Below are 13,559 nucleotides of genomic sequence, written 5' to 3'. Positions count from 1 at the left end.
GATGACTTATCCATGTGCACTTGATATTATTGTATAGGCACACCAGCCAATATGTTGGTTGGATAAAGTGGACTACAAATAAAAGGGGGGATTAATCATTGCATTTTCTAGCAGTCACATAACTTGTCTATGACTATTTGCAGTTGTGTCAGTCACAGTGGCACATGATGAAAATGGCTCATCCATTGGAAAGGAGGGGTCCAGAGTGAAAAAGAATGAAAGTAACAACTTAACTTATTTATCTCATATCAGCACTGAGACAGGTTGTGGAGCAACATATGCTGCCATCCAGATGATGTCTTTTTCAGAGACGTCTGTGCTTATTTGAGCAGGATAATGCCAAGACACAACAACAGCGTGGCTTCGTAGTAAAAGAGTTTGGGTACTAGACGGACCTGCCTGCGGCCCAGACCTGTCTCCCACTGAAAATGAGGAGCGCATTATGAAGCACTAAATCCGACAATGGAGACCCCGAACTGTTGAGGACATGAAGCTGTGTATCAAATCAGAATGGGAAAGAATTTCACTTTCTAAACTTGAATTAGTCAATCACAACTAGTGTCCTCACTTCCCAAATACTTACTGATTGTCAAAAAAAGGTGGTGGAACACAGTGATAAACACACCTCCAACTTTTTTGGAACGTGTCGCAGGCATCAAATTAATAAATGAGAGTACATTTACAAAAAACAATAAGGTTTATTAGTCTGAAGAGTTAATATCTTGCTCTGTACTGTATTCAATTGAATATATATATATTTTTTACATTATTGCATTCGATTTGTTATTTTCATTTCATTTACATACACATCGTCACAACTTTTTTGGAACTGGGGTCGTTCTAAGAGGTGCCCCCTTTTGTAAACCAGATTTGTCAATTATGTGCATAAATGAGAGGGATTGATGTGTGTTTCTGGCTAGGCCTCACACAGAAACTGTTTACTTAAAAACAGACACTGCTGAGACTGCAGGTTGACGGGTGTATCAACAGCTGAAGTGTTTTTCACCTCACTCCAGCTCCAGCCCCAGCTCATTCCTCAATGAAGTAAGCAAACTTTATTACAACAAGAGGCCTCCCTCACTAGGCCCAGCGCTCCCTCCCATCACTGTATTGTAGCTGTTTTGTTCAGAGAAAAAAACACTGTCTGTTTTTCGTTAGGGAGACTTCAAAGACGGTTGCTTTCAGTGTTTCAACTTTCAAGAGTGAAAAAAGACCTGATTAGCAACATGTTTGCATTTTGCATTCAGCATAAAAGCTAGCAGAAAGCGTGAAGGCAGAAACGTATGAAAAAGTGTTGTTCAAGCTGACTGTGAATCTGAAACCGTACCTGCATTAGTACCCAACAACAAACAAAGCAGGCCTCAACAGTAGCCTAATTTAGACCAAATGGAAATATAGGGTAGTAGGTTTCAACTGTTCTGACTCAGTTCAAAATGTAGAACATCACAAGCTGTTTGAATTTGTGGATGAATTCAGAAACACCAGCCAGTAAACACAACTGAGAGAGGATCTGAATTCAAGCAGAAGAGAATCTGCTTTTAATTTTTGCTGCGTAATTGCTTGCTTATGTTTTACTGGCATTTGGCTCTACACTTGGTTTATTAACTCATAGTCACACTTTGGTAAAGCCGTCCTGAACTATATTAGCATCATGACATCCACAGAATCTTTGAATCATGTTATTCTCTGTATATTCACATATTTTGAGATCCTGAACCCAGACACCTCATGGATTACTTGTTGTTTGGTCTTTAAGATGTCAGAAAATGGTGAAAAATCTTGTCAGTGTTTACCAAAGGCTAAATTATCATGTCCTCAAGTGTCTTTGTTTTGCCCACAAACCAAAGATATTCAAATCATTGCCATAAAGGAAAAAAGAAACCAGAAGATAGTCACATTTAAGGAATCTGATATTTTTTTGTCTTAAAAAATTACACAGACTGATTGATAGATTATCAGAATAGTTGGCGGTTCATTTAATAATAGATTCATGACCGATTAATCACTGCAGCTCTGAATTTTTTACAGTTTTTGAGAATTTTATAGACTAAACAGCTAATAGATAATTCATGAAAACAATCAGCAGATTAGTCAGTACTGAAAAGAATTGTTGGTGCTAGTCTTTAGTCTTTAGTTGTTAGTCAACAATTACTTTTTACTGTTACTGACTAACAGTTTTGTCTACAAACATCAGGTCTTAAAATAGCTTTTTGTTCTCGAGCGACAGTCCAATAACCAAAAATTCTTTACTGAGACACAAGACAAACAAAAGCAACAAATCCTCACAGAAGCTTGAACTAGGTAATGTTTGACAGTCTTCATTGAAAAACGACTTGAAACTTCATCATCAAAATCAAATAGTTCAATAGTTAATAAATGTTCTGTCAATTGATGAATCAGCTAATCGTTTAGCCTTAAAAATTACAGCTGGAGACATTAGTTAGCATGAATTTAAAAGCACAAAGCTATATGAAAGTTTCCTGTTGATAATAAACTTTTCTGACAACACAACAGAGAAAGATTCATAAAACATATTTTATGGACAGGGAAAGTTGGCTCCATTAGTAATGACTGTCAGCTCTGTTAATCATTTCATTTTGCAGTGGCCTGTACCAATTTGCTGTGCATATGAAGCATAGCATCTGCATACAATACAGTAATTAAGATTTACCTCTCCCAAACCTCAAACTGTGCACAAGTTAAATATTAATATATTGCATGTAGTACATTGTAGTAATAACACTCCTTGTTTCAGGGTGTCTTCACAGAGGATTGAGAAAGTCTTGTTTGGTTCAGTGAGATGGGGAGGGATGGGTGGGCTGGGTGAGGTGTTTTCCTCAGATCAGATTTCTATCCATTTGATCCCACAGAGGGTTACTCTCTGACATCACATACTTGTTTTTTTCCACAGTGTAATATTGTGAGAAAATGTTGAAATCATATCATTAATTTATAAGTTGTCTCGTGTAGAGGGCATAAAAATCTTTAAAACTACAATAAAAATAGGTCTGCACTGTTCAAGTCACACAAAAACTTACTGTGGTATAAATTTTCCCTGTGACATTTTTTTGTCTGCAAGTGTAGTGTAGAAGTTTAATAGCATAACCAATTAACAATCTTCCACAAACACTGATGGTAAACACTAAGTTTTTGGCTTATTTCCTCCAGACTAAATACAAAATACGCCATAGCTGACAGACCATTTTGCATCAATATTTAACAACTCAAATAGGATTTAAATCCATTTTGGAAAAGCAGAACATACCAATTTCTTTGCCAAGGGTAGCCTCAGTAGACAATTATGTAATGTAGCCACAAGATATGTTTTATGATATTTTGTCCTGACTGGAAATTGTTGCTCTCTTTTCCATTACTGACATGATAGCTTGCTTTGTTGCTCTCTGCACCTACACATTAAACCAACAGCAAAATGTATCAAGTCCAGGCAAGTGAAAAGGATGTTGAAAGCTATTCTGGGAAAAGCAAGTCATTACTTAAAGGGACCGTTCACACCAAATTTAAAAATACTTATTTTTTCCCCTGGCCTGTAGTGCTGCTCATCCATGTTGTTTTGGTGTGTTGCAGAGTTGTGGAGATCTCAGCCGTAGAGACGTCTGCTTTCTCTCAAATGTAATGTATTTAGATGGCGCTCGGCTTGTGATGCGACAAGCTCAACAGCAGTGTCTCTTCCCAGAAATCATGTCCTGTTTAATCAAGTTAATCTACAAATCTTGCTGTGAGGAGTTTTATGTAGGAACTACTTTCTTTCTCAACAAAAAAAAGTAGTTTTAGGGAACATAGATGCAATAATAATTGTAATCTTCAAGTTATTTCATATATCTCTGATCATTTGTTCTCAGAATTTTGTAAAATTAGTTCTCAATTAAGTTAAGCACTTGACTGTGCTAGAGCATTCCTTATTCCATTCATACTGTCAAAACTGTATAGTGACTGAATGAGGCAATACGTCAGGACTTGACAGGGTTAGTAAGAGACATTTTTACCTCTCATGCTGCCCTGTTGACTTTTGGCTAATTATGTCTCAGTGAAAAGTATAAAATCCTTTTTTTTATGCAATTACCAACTATGTAGAGATTGTTTAATGGCAGAAAAGTACTAAGGAAGGGAGAAACAAGCAAAGCAATGACGTCTTACTCATGGTGCACTTATTTGATTAATGATACATAGTAAGGCTGCCAGCATCCCCCAAGAATCATGACGTCATGTTTGGAACTCCTCCTGTCAGACCAATAGGTGGCAGAAGTTGCCAACAAGATCCAATGAGATGTGACGGACATTCCACCATTTCCAGGCAAAGATGAGAGAAACTTCCTAGTCAATCTCTCAAGTGCCACTTTGTCTGATAGCTTTCCACTCCAGTGAGAGGTGTGAGTAGAAAGAGTGGGGGAGGAAAGAAAGAGGGGAGGGAGGGAGGGAGAGCAGGAGGGAAGGGAGGTAAAATGTCACTGAGAGCACTTCGTGATGTTTAAACATTTGCCAGCCTCACAGTTCGTCACTTCTTGGCAGTTACCTTACTATGAGCAACAATAACAAAACAACAGTTCACAAGATTGCAAAGGAAGTAACCTCACCAGACAGACGGAGGAGGATAATTTTAACCAGAGAAAGTACAACCTTTTAAAAGAAAATGCATGCACTTGCGTATGCAAAGTGATGGGAGCCTTTGTAGTTGTGTGTATGTGGTGCTTACAAGTTTGGTGAATATGTACAAGCTCTTTGGAGTGATTTAATAGAAAACATGTTGAGAAAAGGACAGCATTCAACTGAGTTAATGAAATGAGACAAAAGTATTTTTTCAATTAGAAGATCTAATCCTGATATTACAGTAGCCAATACTGCGGTGCATTTCATTGATTTGTGACTGGTTCATAATTTAACTGTGGGGAAATCAAAATAAAACCTTTTTCAAGATTGCAGTTTTTTCTATGTGAAGGATTAACCTGGATAAGATGTTGCTTTAATCTTAAATCTATCTTTTGAGTGACAAAAATTTGCCTCCTGTTGGGTTGAAATTTGTAGTTTCTTCATTAAAAGAAACAGATGCTGCTGTCAGCTTGTATTCAGTCAGTCACAATGGGTTCCTGTAGTCACAAGAAAAGGAGCAAGAAGTCCCAAAGCTAAAGGAGCATGAGTAACATGGAGGATATGACTAGCATATCATGGTTTGTGGTGTTGAGTGAGTTTGTCAGCATCAATGAAGAGAGGGCGACAGCAGACGCTGTCATCAGGCAGTCATTTGAAGACCTTTTTTTCTCTTTTTTTCATGGACTGAATAGTGATATGATGAGAATTTGCAACAAATGATAAGCAGAAACAGACTTTTCTCACTGCTAGGTAAAGGGACAAAGGTTCTAGATGCACTTAAAAGAGGCAGAGCATTTCCATGTCCAGAGTACTATAGGTGTCCAGTTAGTAGACAGGTTGTTAAGCCGCAATTTGTGTTTAAGCTCCAGAAAACAACAAGCTGATTCTTTTTTCTCCGAGTTTTGAATTGAAACATTATGTTCCATACCCTAATATTTCACAAAAATCAGAATAATAGCCCAATCAGAAAAATAGTGCTTCACGTAACCACTTCAGTCAGAAGAGACTGATCTGAATTGGCTGTATTGGAAGGAAGTTCCAGATTGAAATCAGATCGGAAAGTGTGGTGTAAATCTTTGATAATGCGATCAATATAAAAATAGTAACCGTGTGAATGCTTGTTTCAATCATCTGATTCCCCCACGTGGGACTGGGTGATGTCATGAACAAGTTTTCAAGAGGGAAAGGCACATGGCAGTAGCAAAACAGACCTGGTCAGTAGCAGACACAACTTTCCTGTTAGAAACCTTAAAAGATTTAAAGACAGCAATATTGTAGCCGCGGTACAATGTGGGTCCATGTTGAGAATTACTGAGCAGAAACATTTCTTTGTTTATTGACTGTTGGCAAACCAGAACCTCTTCTGTTATAATATGGCAGATTAGACGCTTCAAAGAAAGCAGAACCAGTTTGCTCATGTAAAAAAAAATACATATATATTGATTAATTCTTTGGAACATGTAAACATTATTAGATCACTTTATTTAGTGTCCAACAGTTAGGTTGGATTTTCTAATTGGTATGATTTCAGTCCGACTGAAGAATTGTCCATATAAACATAAGGGGTATAAGAAATTATTGATATATTGATAGGTTTTCGCTGTAGATTGTAAAAGACATTGTTTGGCCTAAAATGAGCTTTTCAGGAAATGCAGGCTGTGAACTGGCCTCACTAAGCTCTACTAAGCACGTGGCGATGTTTCATCTTCAAGTGAGAAATGGGTAAGGTTATGGTCAAGGCAGTAGCTGGATTGGGTTAGTGTCTACCAAATCCTACGGAGCAGATGGGCTGTGAACAGAACCTGAGCAAGTGACCTTCATTGAAAGTGCACAGAAATTTTCCACAAGAATAATAGAAAAGGATGTTTCTCAATGTGTCTCTCTAAGAATGTTGTTCGGAGACGATGGACTGGTGGTGGGGGTGGCGGTGGTAAAACAGACATGAGTGACTCATTTTGTGAGCATGAAGGTCTCTTCCTCAAATTACTTACACTAACAAATAAAGCTGCTGTGAACTAAACCATTTGGAGCGGATGTTCTTGTTCCAAATTAACACACAAAAAAGAAACCACATGTTCACTGTGAACTCAGTGTCACTGTAGCCTTGAAAATAATCTTATTCAAATAATCCAGTGAATTACTGTGTTTATGTTACGGACTTTGGAAATCACTCTTGTGTCTTAAAAATGACTTTTCAAGCTGCTGTGAAATTTTGCATGTAGTTTGAAATTATATATGAAAATATAAATAAAATGTAATAAATACTCTGGATATTTGACTTTTTAAATTGTATATATCATGCTTATTTTTCCTTCAAATGATTGAACGCCATTTCAGATATTACAGTGTCTGTCATTTGGAGATTTTCTCCTGACAACAGTAATATCTGTTGTGATAATGGCCACTCCCAAAGTTCATTCATTTAATGGCATCACGTCTGTCTACAGGAGCCGACAACATCAAGAAATACTGGAGCCGTTACTACCAGGGGTCACAGGGCGTAGTCTTCGTATTGGACAGTGCTTCATCAGATGAGGACCTTGAGGCAGCACGTAACGAGCTCCACTCAGCCCTGCAGCACCCGCAGCTCTGCACGCTGCCTTTTCTTATCCTCGCCAACCACCAGGACAAGCCTGCTGCAAGGACGCCAAACCAGGTAACCTAGAATGCTTACAGTGCTATTGTTAATTTATTTCACCCCATGCATGTCTGATTTCGATAAACATCATTTTGCCTTTTACAAGTAGGCACAGCAGCTTCCACAGATTCAGTATACCTTGCAAGCCTATCTCAGAAAAAGTGTTTCGTATTTATTAATTGTACAATTGTACTCGTAGGGAATAACAGAGAAGTCATGGGTCTGATTAAGTGAAATGTTTTGCCGAGTGGCAATTAGTTTTTGGATTTCTGTGCTAGTCATGGACTGCCGATTATACACACTATGTTTGAGCATAAGGTTGTGAGAGCTGTTGACTGATCAACACCTGGTGTTAAAAGCCATTGCTTTTGCAAAAGCCATTAAACCCATATATATAGTCAGTGTGAACTGAGAATGTCTAGCTGAAGCCCCCTTTGCAGAAAGTTCTCAACTCTCACCTATGGAATACTTATTTTCACCCCTCATTGGAGGCTGGGAACATGATATCCAAGTGTGCCATGTTCCCAGCCTCCTTTGCTGATGTGTCTTCTAGGAGTTGTGGCCGGAAGGCCTTTGGTGCTTGTCATGGCAGTAGGCTGATTACCTGCTGGTGGACTATTGAGGGAGGTTGTCAAGCTGAAAAGGAGGCTTTCCAGGCTTGGTTTGTCCAAAGAAATTGCATTGGTGAGACTCACACTCTAAAAACTTGGCTTAGTAGAGACTGAGAGCAATATCCCAGCTTTCTTTGAATGGAAAGACTGGGAGAAAACAATTACAGAGTTTTAAAAACTGTACTGCACTGCAGAACCTATCCTAAATCCCAAAGTCTATAGGGCTATAGGGGCAGTGACACGCAGACATCATGCACTTACTCCTGAGTAGAATGGGGAAAGAGAATAGTTTTCTCTAATATTTGTCCTTGAATAAATGTAACAGGAGTAGGTTTGTTGTCACGTCAAGGTGCACAGAGCAAATCGAGACAAACAGGAAGTCAGACACAGGAACATCATAGAGAATCCACTTTTCAAAATAAAGGACCCCATGCAGACTCAAGATCATACATCCAAACATAAAAGAAGCCATTTTATTAAATAGCCCACTTACCCATAGTAGAAGCACAAAAATCGAGGAAAAATCACCAGATCAACAGATTAAGTGAACAAAATCAGGCTGGCAAAACACTATGGTCCTGAAACATTCCTGGTGGGGCATGAAGCTATATGAAGGACAGAGCAAAACCAAATCCCAGGAAACAAAATTGTAAGACTTACAAGCTTTGCATATCTTTTTAGCAGAAGTTACAAATAATCAGAAAGGTCCACAGGGCAAGGTGCCAGGGATGGAAGTGAGTCACTCTGAGATTCAAAGTGCTCTTAATGTTGTTGGGCTATCTTGAGTGACACACCTCTTCAGTGTTGTGACAAGGTGTGCTCTCTTTATTAGGGTGTCACACTCCTCATCGTCCGATTAATGCAAATGTCATCCTGATTCCAATCTCGGTTCACTTTTTGTAATACATTCATCTGTTTCACAGGGTTAGAAAACATGCAGGGCATGTGCTTCCAAGATGCTTGCTTTTTATCCTTGCTGGTAAATGGTCCAAGAAATAGCCTGTGGGCTTTGGGTCACAGATTCCCCGAATTTTTGGTTTGCCTGTATGTTTTTCCCCTTATTGAATTTCTAGATTGTATTATTTATTGTTTAGCAGCTCAGTGTTTGCTCTCTAAAAACTGAAACTATGATTTCTGAATTTCGTAGCTCTGTTGACAGTAAAGAAAACTCCTGTGTGAGTTGTCTTGTCTTTAGGGCAGCAGACTCCATAATATTCTAAAAATGTTTTGCTCTTCCCATCCTCTCTGTATAATGACTGAGTAAGAAACAATGTACTTCTGACTGAGCATCTTACCAGCTCTAGCTAAGGCAGAACTCCATGAGGACATTTTTTTTTTCTTTTGTCTCAAACTGCAGTTTATCACTCTCTCAACAGACAGGCTGTAATAGTTAGAAGAAAGCAGAAATGTCATGTAGTAGTCATCGAGTAGTAGAACATGTCACCACCTTCCCTCAGGACAGAGTAAATCATTGCTAGTGGAGGCAGGAATTAAACAGCACAGCTAGACCAGTCTGTCCCACCTCTCACTCTCTGTCTCTGTCTTCCTCTTTGCTAGCTGTGCTACTGATCTACCTCCCTCACAGAAAGAGCCTCCTGGAGTAGGATGTTATGGATAGCTTTCCCTGTGCAATGCTTACTCGGGTTTCAAAAACCTGGAACCTCACTTTCATGCACACTGACAAAATCACAAACACAAATGTATACACACACATGCATCATCTGCAGAGGCGTATTAAATGTTTCTGATGGATAACAAAGATAGATGCCTGGAGAGAGGACATCTGCATTTCGTAGCTTAGATCACTGATGATTCTGCTTTTCATTTATGTGACATCTGCAGGGGAAAATAATAGAGAGACCCGATTCTGCTGTGACCCAAACTGAATTCATTTGAGGAAAACCTATGACTCCACCTGAATCGGTTTAACTTAGTTTAACTAATTACTGTGGACTGGTTGCACTTGAGGACAAGCCACTATAGTCACGGAAACCCACTAATCTCATTGATATTTTAAATGGCAACTGCTTGCATTAAGCCCAACAACACTGGTCTCTTTGTTGGCCTTCATAATGTAGCCAATTAATCCAGTCTGTGAGCTGCTCACACTTGCCCACCGGTCTTAGCATGATGTGTCTTCTGCCTTATTTGCCCCGTCATTGAATCAGTCTCTGAAAGTATTGACTTTCCTGAACTGTTTGCAAACACTGATGACACGTGAGACTGGCTTATTGGGAAGAAGGTGAGATGAGATGAGTGCCTTTTCTGCACTGTGTCGGGTCGGCCATTTCCGTCCATAATGAATGACTTACATAAAGTGAGTTGATCAGGGTCACTGAGGAGGCTGATGTTATTACACATGCGGTTCTTGTCACACTGTGTCTACTTCTATCAGCTAAACATAATCGGGCATATAGATGTTTAAGCTTTCGCAATGTTATTTTGTATTTATTTGTCTGCAGCGTCACACTCTGTCATACAGGCACTTTCATTAAACTAGTCATTCCCAAACTTTTTCTGGCATGTCCCCCTTCAGAGGCTGAAAAAAGTCACCCCCACCCTACAATTATTATCAATCATTAACAGTAAACAGGGAAGCAACTGAGAAAAGATGACTTAATATGACTTAAGTTGAATTTCAGTGAAATAAAGGTAAGCATGATGGCATCAGCAAAGACTTTTTTGTTTATTTTCCCTTCATTTAACTTTGCTTCCCTCGATATTTCTCCCCTGGTCAACACTTTGAAATCATCTGTCAGTGGTGACAGATGTATTCAATAAATTAATCCACCAGTGGTCTAATAATAGGCTGGATGTCTGGGGTGCTGCAATCACAGCACTTAGCTCAGCTGTGGGTACAAAAGATTTTCTCTTATTTTGGCATGGTTTTCTTAAGTGTGTGTTTATTCTTTGTAATGTGTTTGTGTGTTTTAAATTACATCGTCTTTATGAGTGTTTCCATGCCTGTGTGCACATTATCATCTGACTCATGGCTGTGTCACTGAAGTAGCTTAGTGTTCAGTGACTCATGAGTAATCTTTGCTAAGATGAAACAAATTCTTAGACCAACTATGAAAAAAATGACTGACTCCACCTCTTACACTTTGTTGCTTTGCCTCCATACTGTACGTCAGTCATGAACAAAGTAAAAACCACTGACTGTTCTCATTTAGGTAATATTGCATGTCATACTGTTAAAAATAAAGCATAAAAAAGGTGGTAATAGTATGCCCACTCAACCACTGGAGAGTGCAAGAGGGCAGACCCTCAATGTGTTAACTAAACATTTGCTCAACATCCGCAGGGGTCTCTTCCTGGAGTTTATTTTCAGTTCTCCCCAGGTTCCCATGCTGTCGCTTTTAGTTCTTTTCAGAGCAGCTCTCTGCTATAGGACTTTGCATCTTGGAAGATTATTAGGAATAAAAGCTATATAAGTTATATGTCCTGTGATAAAACATTATTTATACAGCATGCTGACACAAATGAAAAACAGTTAAAACCCTCAAAGATCAAACAGCTAACAGTTACTTATTCATTCACAGTGGTCCTTGAAGACTCATAGGATGACTGCTTCCAAAGTGACTTTGTCTGGCTCCATGGAGTACTTGTAATGATGGTATATCTAAATTTATGTGCCTCTGTTCTCAGTTAAATTTTCAGCAAAGAAGGAATTCATTTTAAATCTCTTTTTAGCAAAAGATTTTTACTACAGCACTACACATTACTCCCCTGCAGAATCCCTAAAATGGCAATTCATATTGGCATATGTAATGATTCTGTTGCAGTAATAATGATAATAATAATATTTCTGTGACATGATCGGCTTATTGAGGTCAGTAAAAATTAGCAAGTTCACGTCTGTGTGCTGTACAATATTGCCCGTTGTATCTGCAGGTGTGCTTGCATGTGTTTTTCTTGTACTAACATAAGAATGTCAGCAACAACATTTTAGCCAACATAATGCCGGAATAAACAGCAGTGGTTTACCTACCATTACTGAATGAAGCCAAATGAGCAGAAAAACCTAAGCTGATATGCGCTTAGCTGTCATTTCATGACGTGCTTCTTGAGTCCTTTTATTGTCTGCACTTTGTCTGCTCAGGGAGCTCCTCCACACACACATACAAACACAGCGACAGTGAACCAGGTGAAGTGAAGATAATGTGTTCCTCGATGCTTGTTGGTGTTTTCCCGATAGTGACGGCATAATTCCAGGCAAAATATTTTGAATAATAAGTTCAAATGTACTTGGCAACACTCTGCAACTCTGGTGAGGGAGCTTTCTGAGTTTAAGCTGAATGAGCGAGGCTATTTTAACATTTTTTTCACATTCCAGTTCCAATATCTGGATATTCTTAAGAATTAAAAGTCTGTCCCCTTTGAAATGGTGCACTTGCATTATTATGCTATTATATTATTACGCTAATCATTGGCATAAATTGGTCTTAAAATGACAATAATATTGTTTATCGCAACTATTTTCCTGGGACAGTGTATCATCCAACAAAAAGTAGTTATCGTGACAGGCCTGACTACTAAGGTACATTGTTCTTAACTTGTATATGGTTTGTCTTCAGGAAGTTTGGGAATATTTATGTGCTCACATTACTTATTGATAAAGGTTGTCAAAATGCCTTGCTGTAGAGCTAAGATGCTTAATATTAAATGAAAGTTACACTAAAAGTACCAAGGTACATGTCAGAAACAGGTGGCAAACCACTCTTAGCACTGGCCTTGCTGGTCCAGTGTAAGTGCTGCGTGTCTCCTCGGCTGAGGATAAAAGCACAATTAAAGATGTGCCACTTCCTATTTCCAATATTTTATCATCCTTTGCAGCAACATTGCAGCGAGGCCTCAGAGTGAACCCCAGAAAGTGTCGGGGTATGTACAAGTGTCCAGCTGCATTTCTGAAAACACTTATCACATGCAGTATCACTCATTTATTTAGCTTATCTGGAGTATGTGTGCTTGCACTTTGGATTACCTCTGATTGAATTTGTTTCATAGCTGCTTTTATGCCAGTTTTCCTGAAGGGTTTGGATTAGGGTGTATTATATGAGATATTTTAGGTCGTTTTGTTCTCAGTGTAGGTATATATACAACACAGGTCATATAAACATACAGTGAAGCTTAAATAATGTTTTTCTATTCCCAGAAACCTACCAGAAACTCCAAGGATAGTAGGTTAACATACTAAATGTCATCTATTGCACTCAACAGTCATTTTCAGCTTATTGTAGCTCCCACATCAATACCAGAAAAAGTGTCTACATCAGTCATACAGCCTTGTCTGCTTCTGCAGGGCCCAAATAATCTCACATGCACAACCTTTAAAGGTCTTGCATAAGACACCATATATACCCAGTATGTTATGTATCTTTTCATTATTTATTGGAATTTCCAGTAGCTTTTTCCTAAGTAAACAAGTCCTGCTAAGGGTCAGTGCACATTACTTTGAGATGTTTTGGGCCAGTGGAGCTACTTCACTCATACTTTCACTTCATAGAAGCTCTACACTGTTCATTAGGTCATCGCCAGGTTAGCAGAGTAACAGCATACACATACTGTACATTTTAGAGAAGCTGAATGTTTTCTTTAGATCAGTATAAGTTTAAAGTGCAATAAATGGTAAATTGAAGTGGTATATTACACATATTCTGCAGGTATGAAGGTCAAGTCATCTGGAAGTAAATTGCTTAAATAAC

At 38.6% G+C, this 13,559-nt stretch overlaps 1 protein-coding gene across 2 annotated transcripts in view; it reads left to right on the top strand.

Moving 5' to 3' along the window:
- The window catches only part of arl15a (ADP-ribosylation factor-like 15a), a 123,873-nt gene that overhangs the window by 57,486 nt on the left and 52,828 nt on the right, over window positions 1-13,559 (top strand). For both annotated transcript variants that reach the window (XM_084728616.1, XM_084728615.1), the window contains exon 4: window positions 7,053-7,261. In XM_084728616.1, coding sequence (XP_084584742.1) covers window positions 7,053-7,261 — 209 coding nt within the window. The remainder of the gene's footprint in view (window positions 1-7,052; window positions 7,262-13,559) is intronic.

The sequence above is a fragment of the Lutjanus erythropterus genome, chromosome 10 (assembly GCF_056507025.1).
Source record: "Lutjanus erythropterus isolate fLutEry1 chromosome 10, fLutEry1.hap2, whole genome shotgun sequence".
Taxonomy (NCBI): Eukaryota; Metazoa; Chordata; class Actinopteri; order Lutjaniformes; family Lutjanidae; genus Lutjanus; species Lutjanus erythropterus.
Note: the sequence above shows the minus strand (reverse complement) of the source record. Positions and strands in the feature narration are given on the sequence as shown.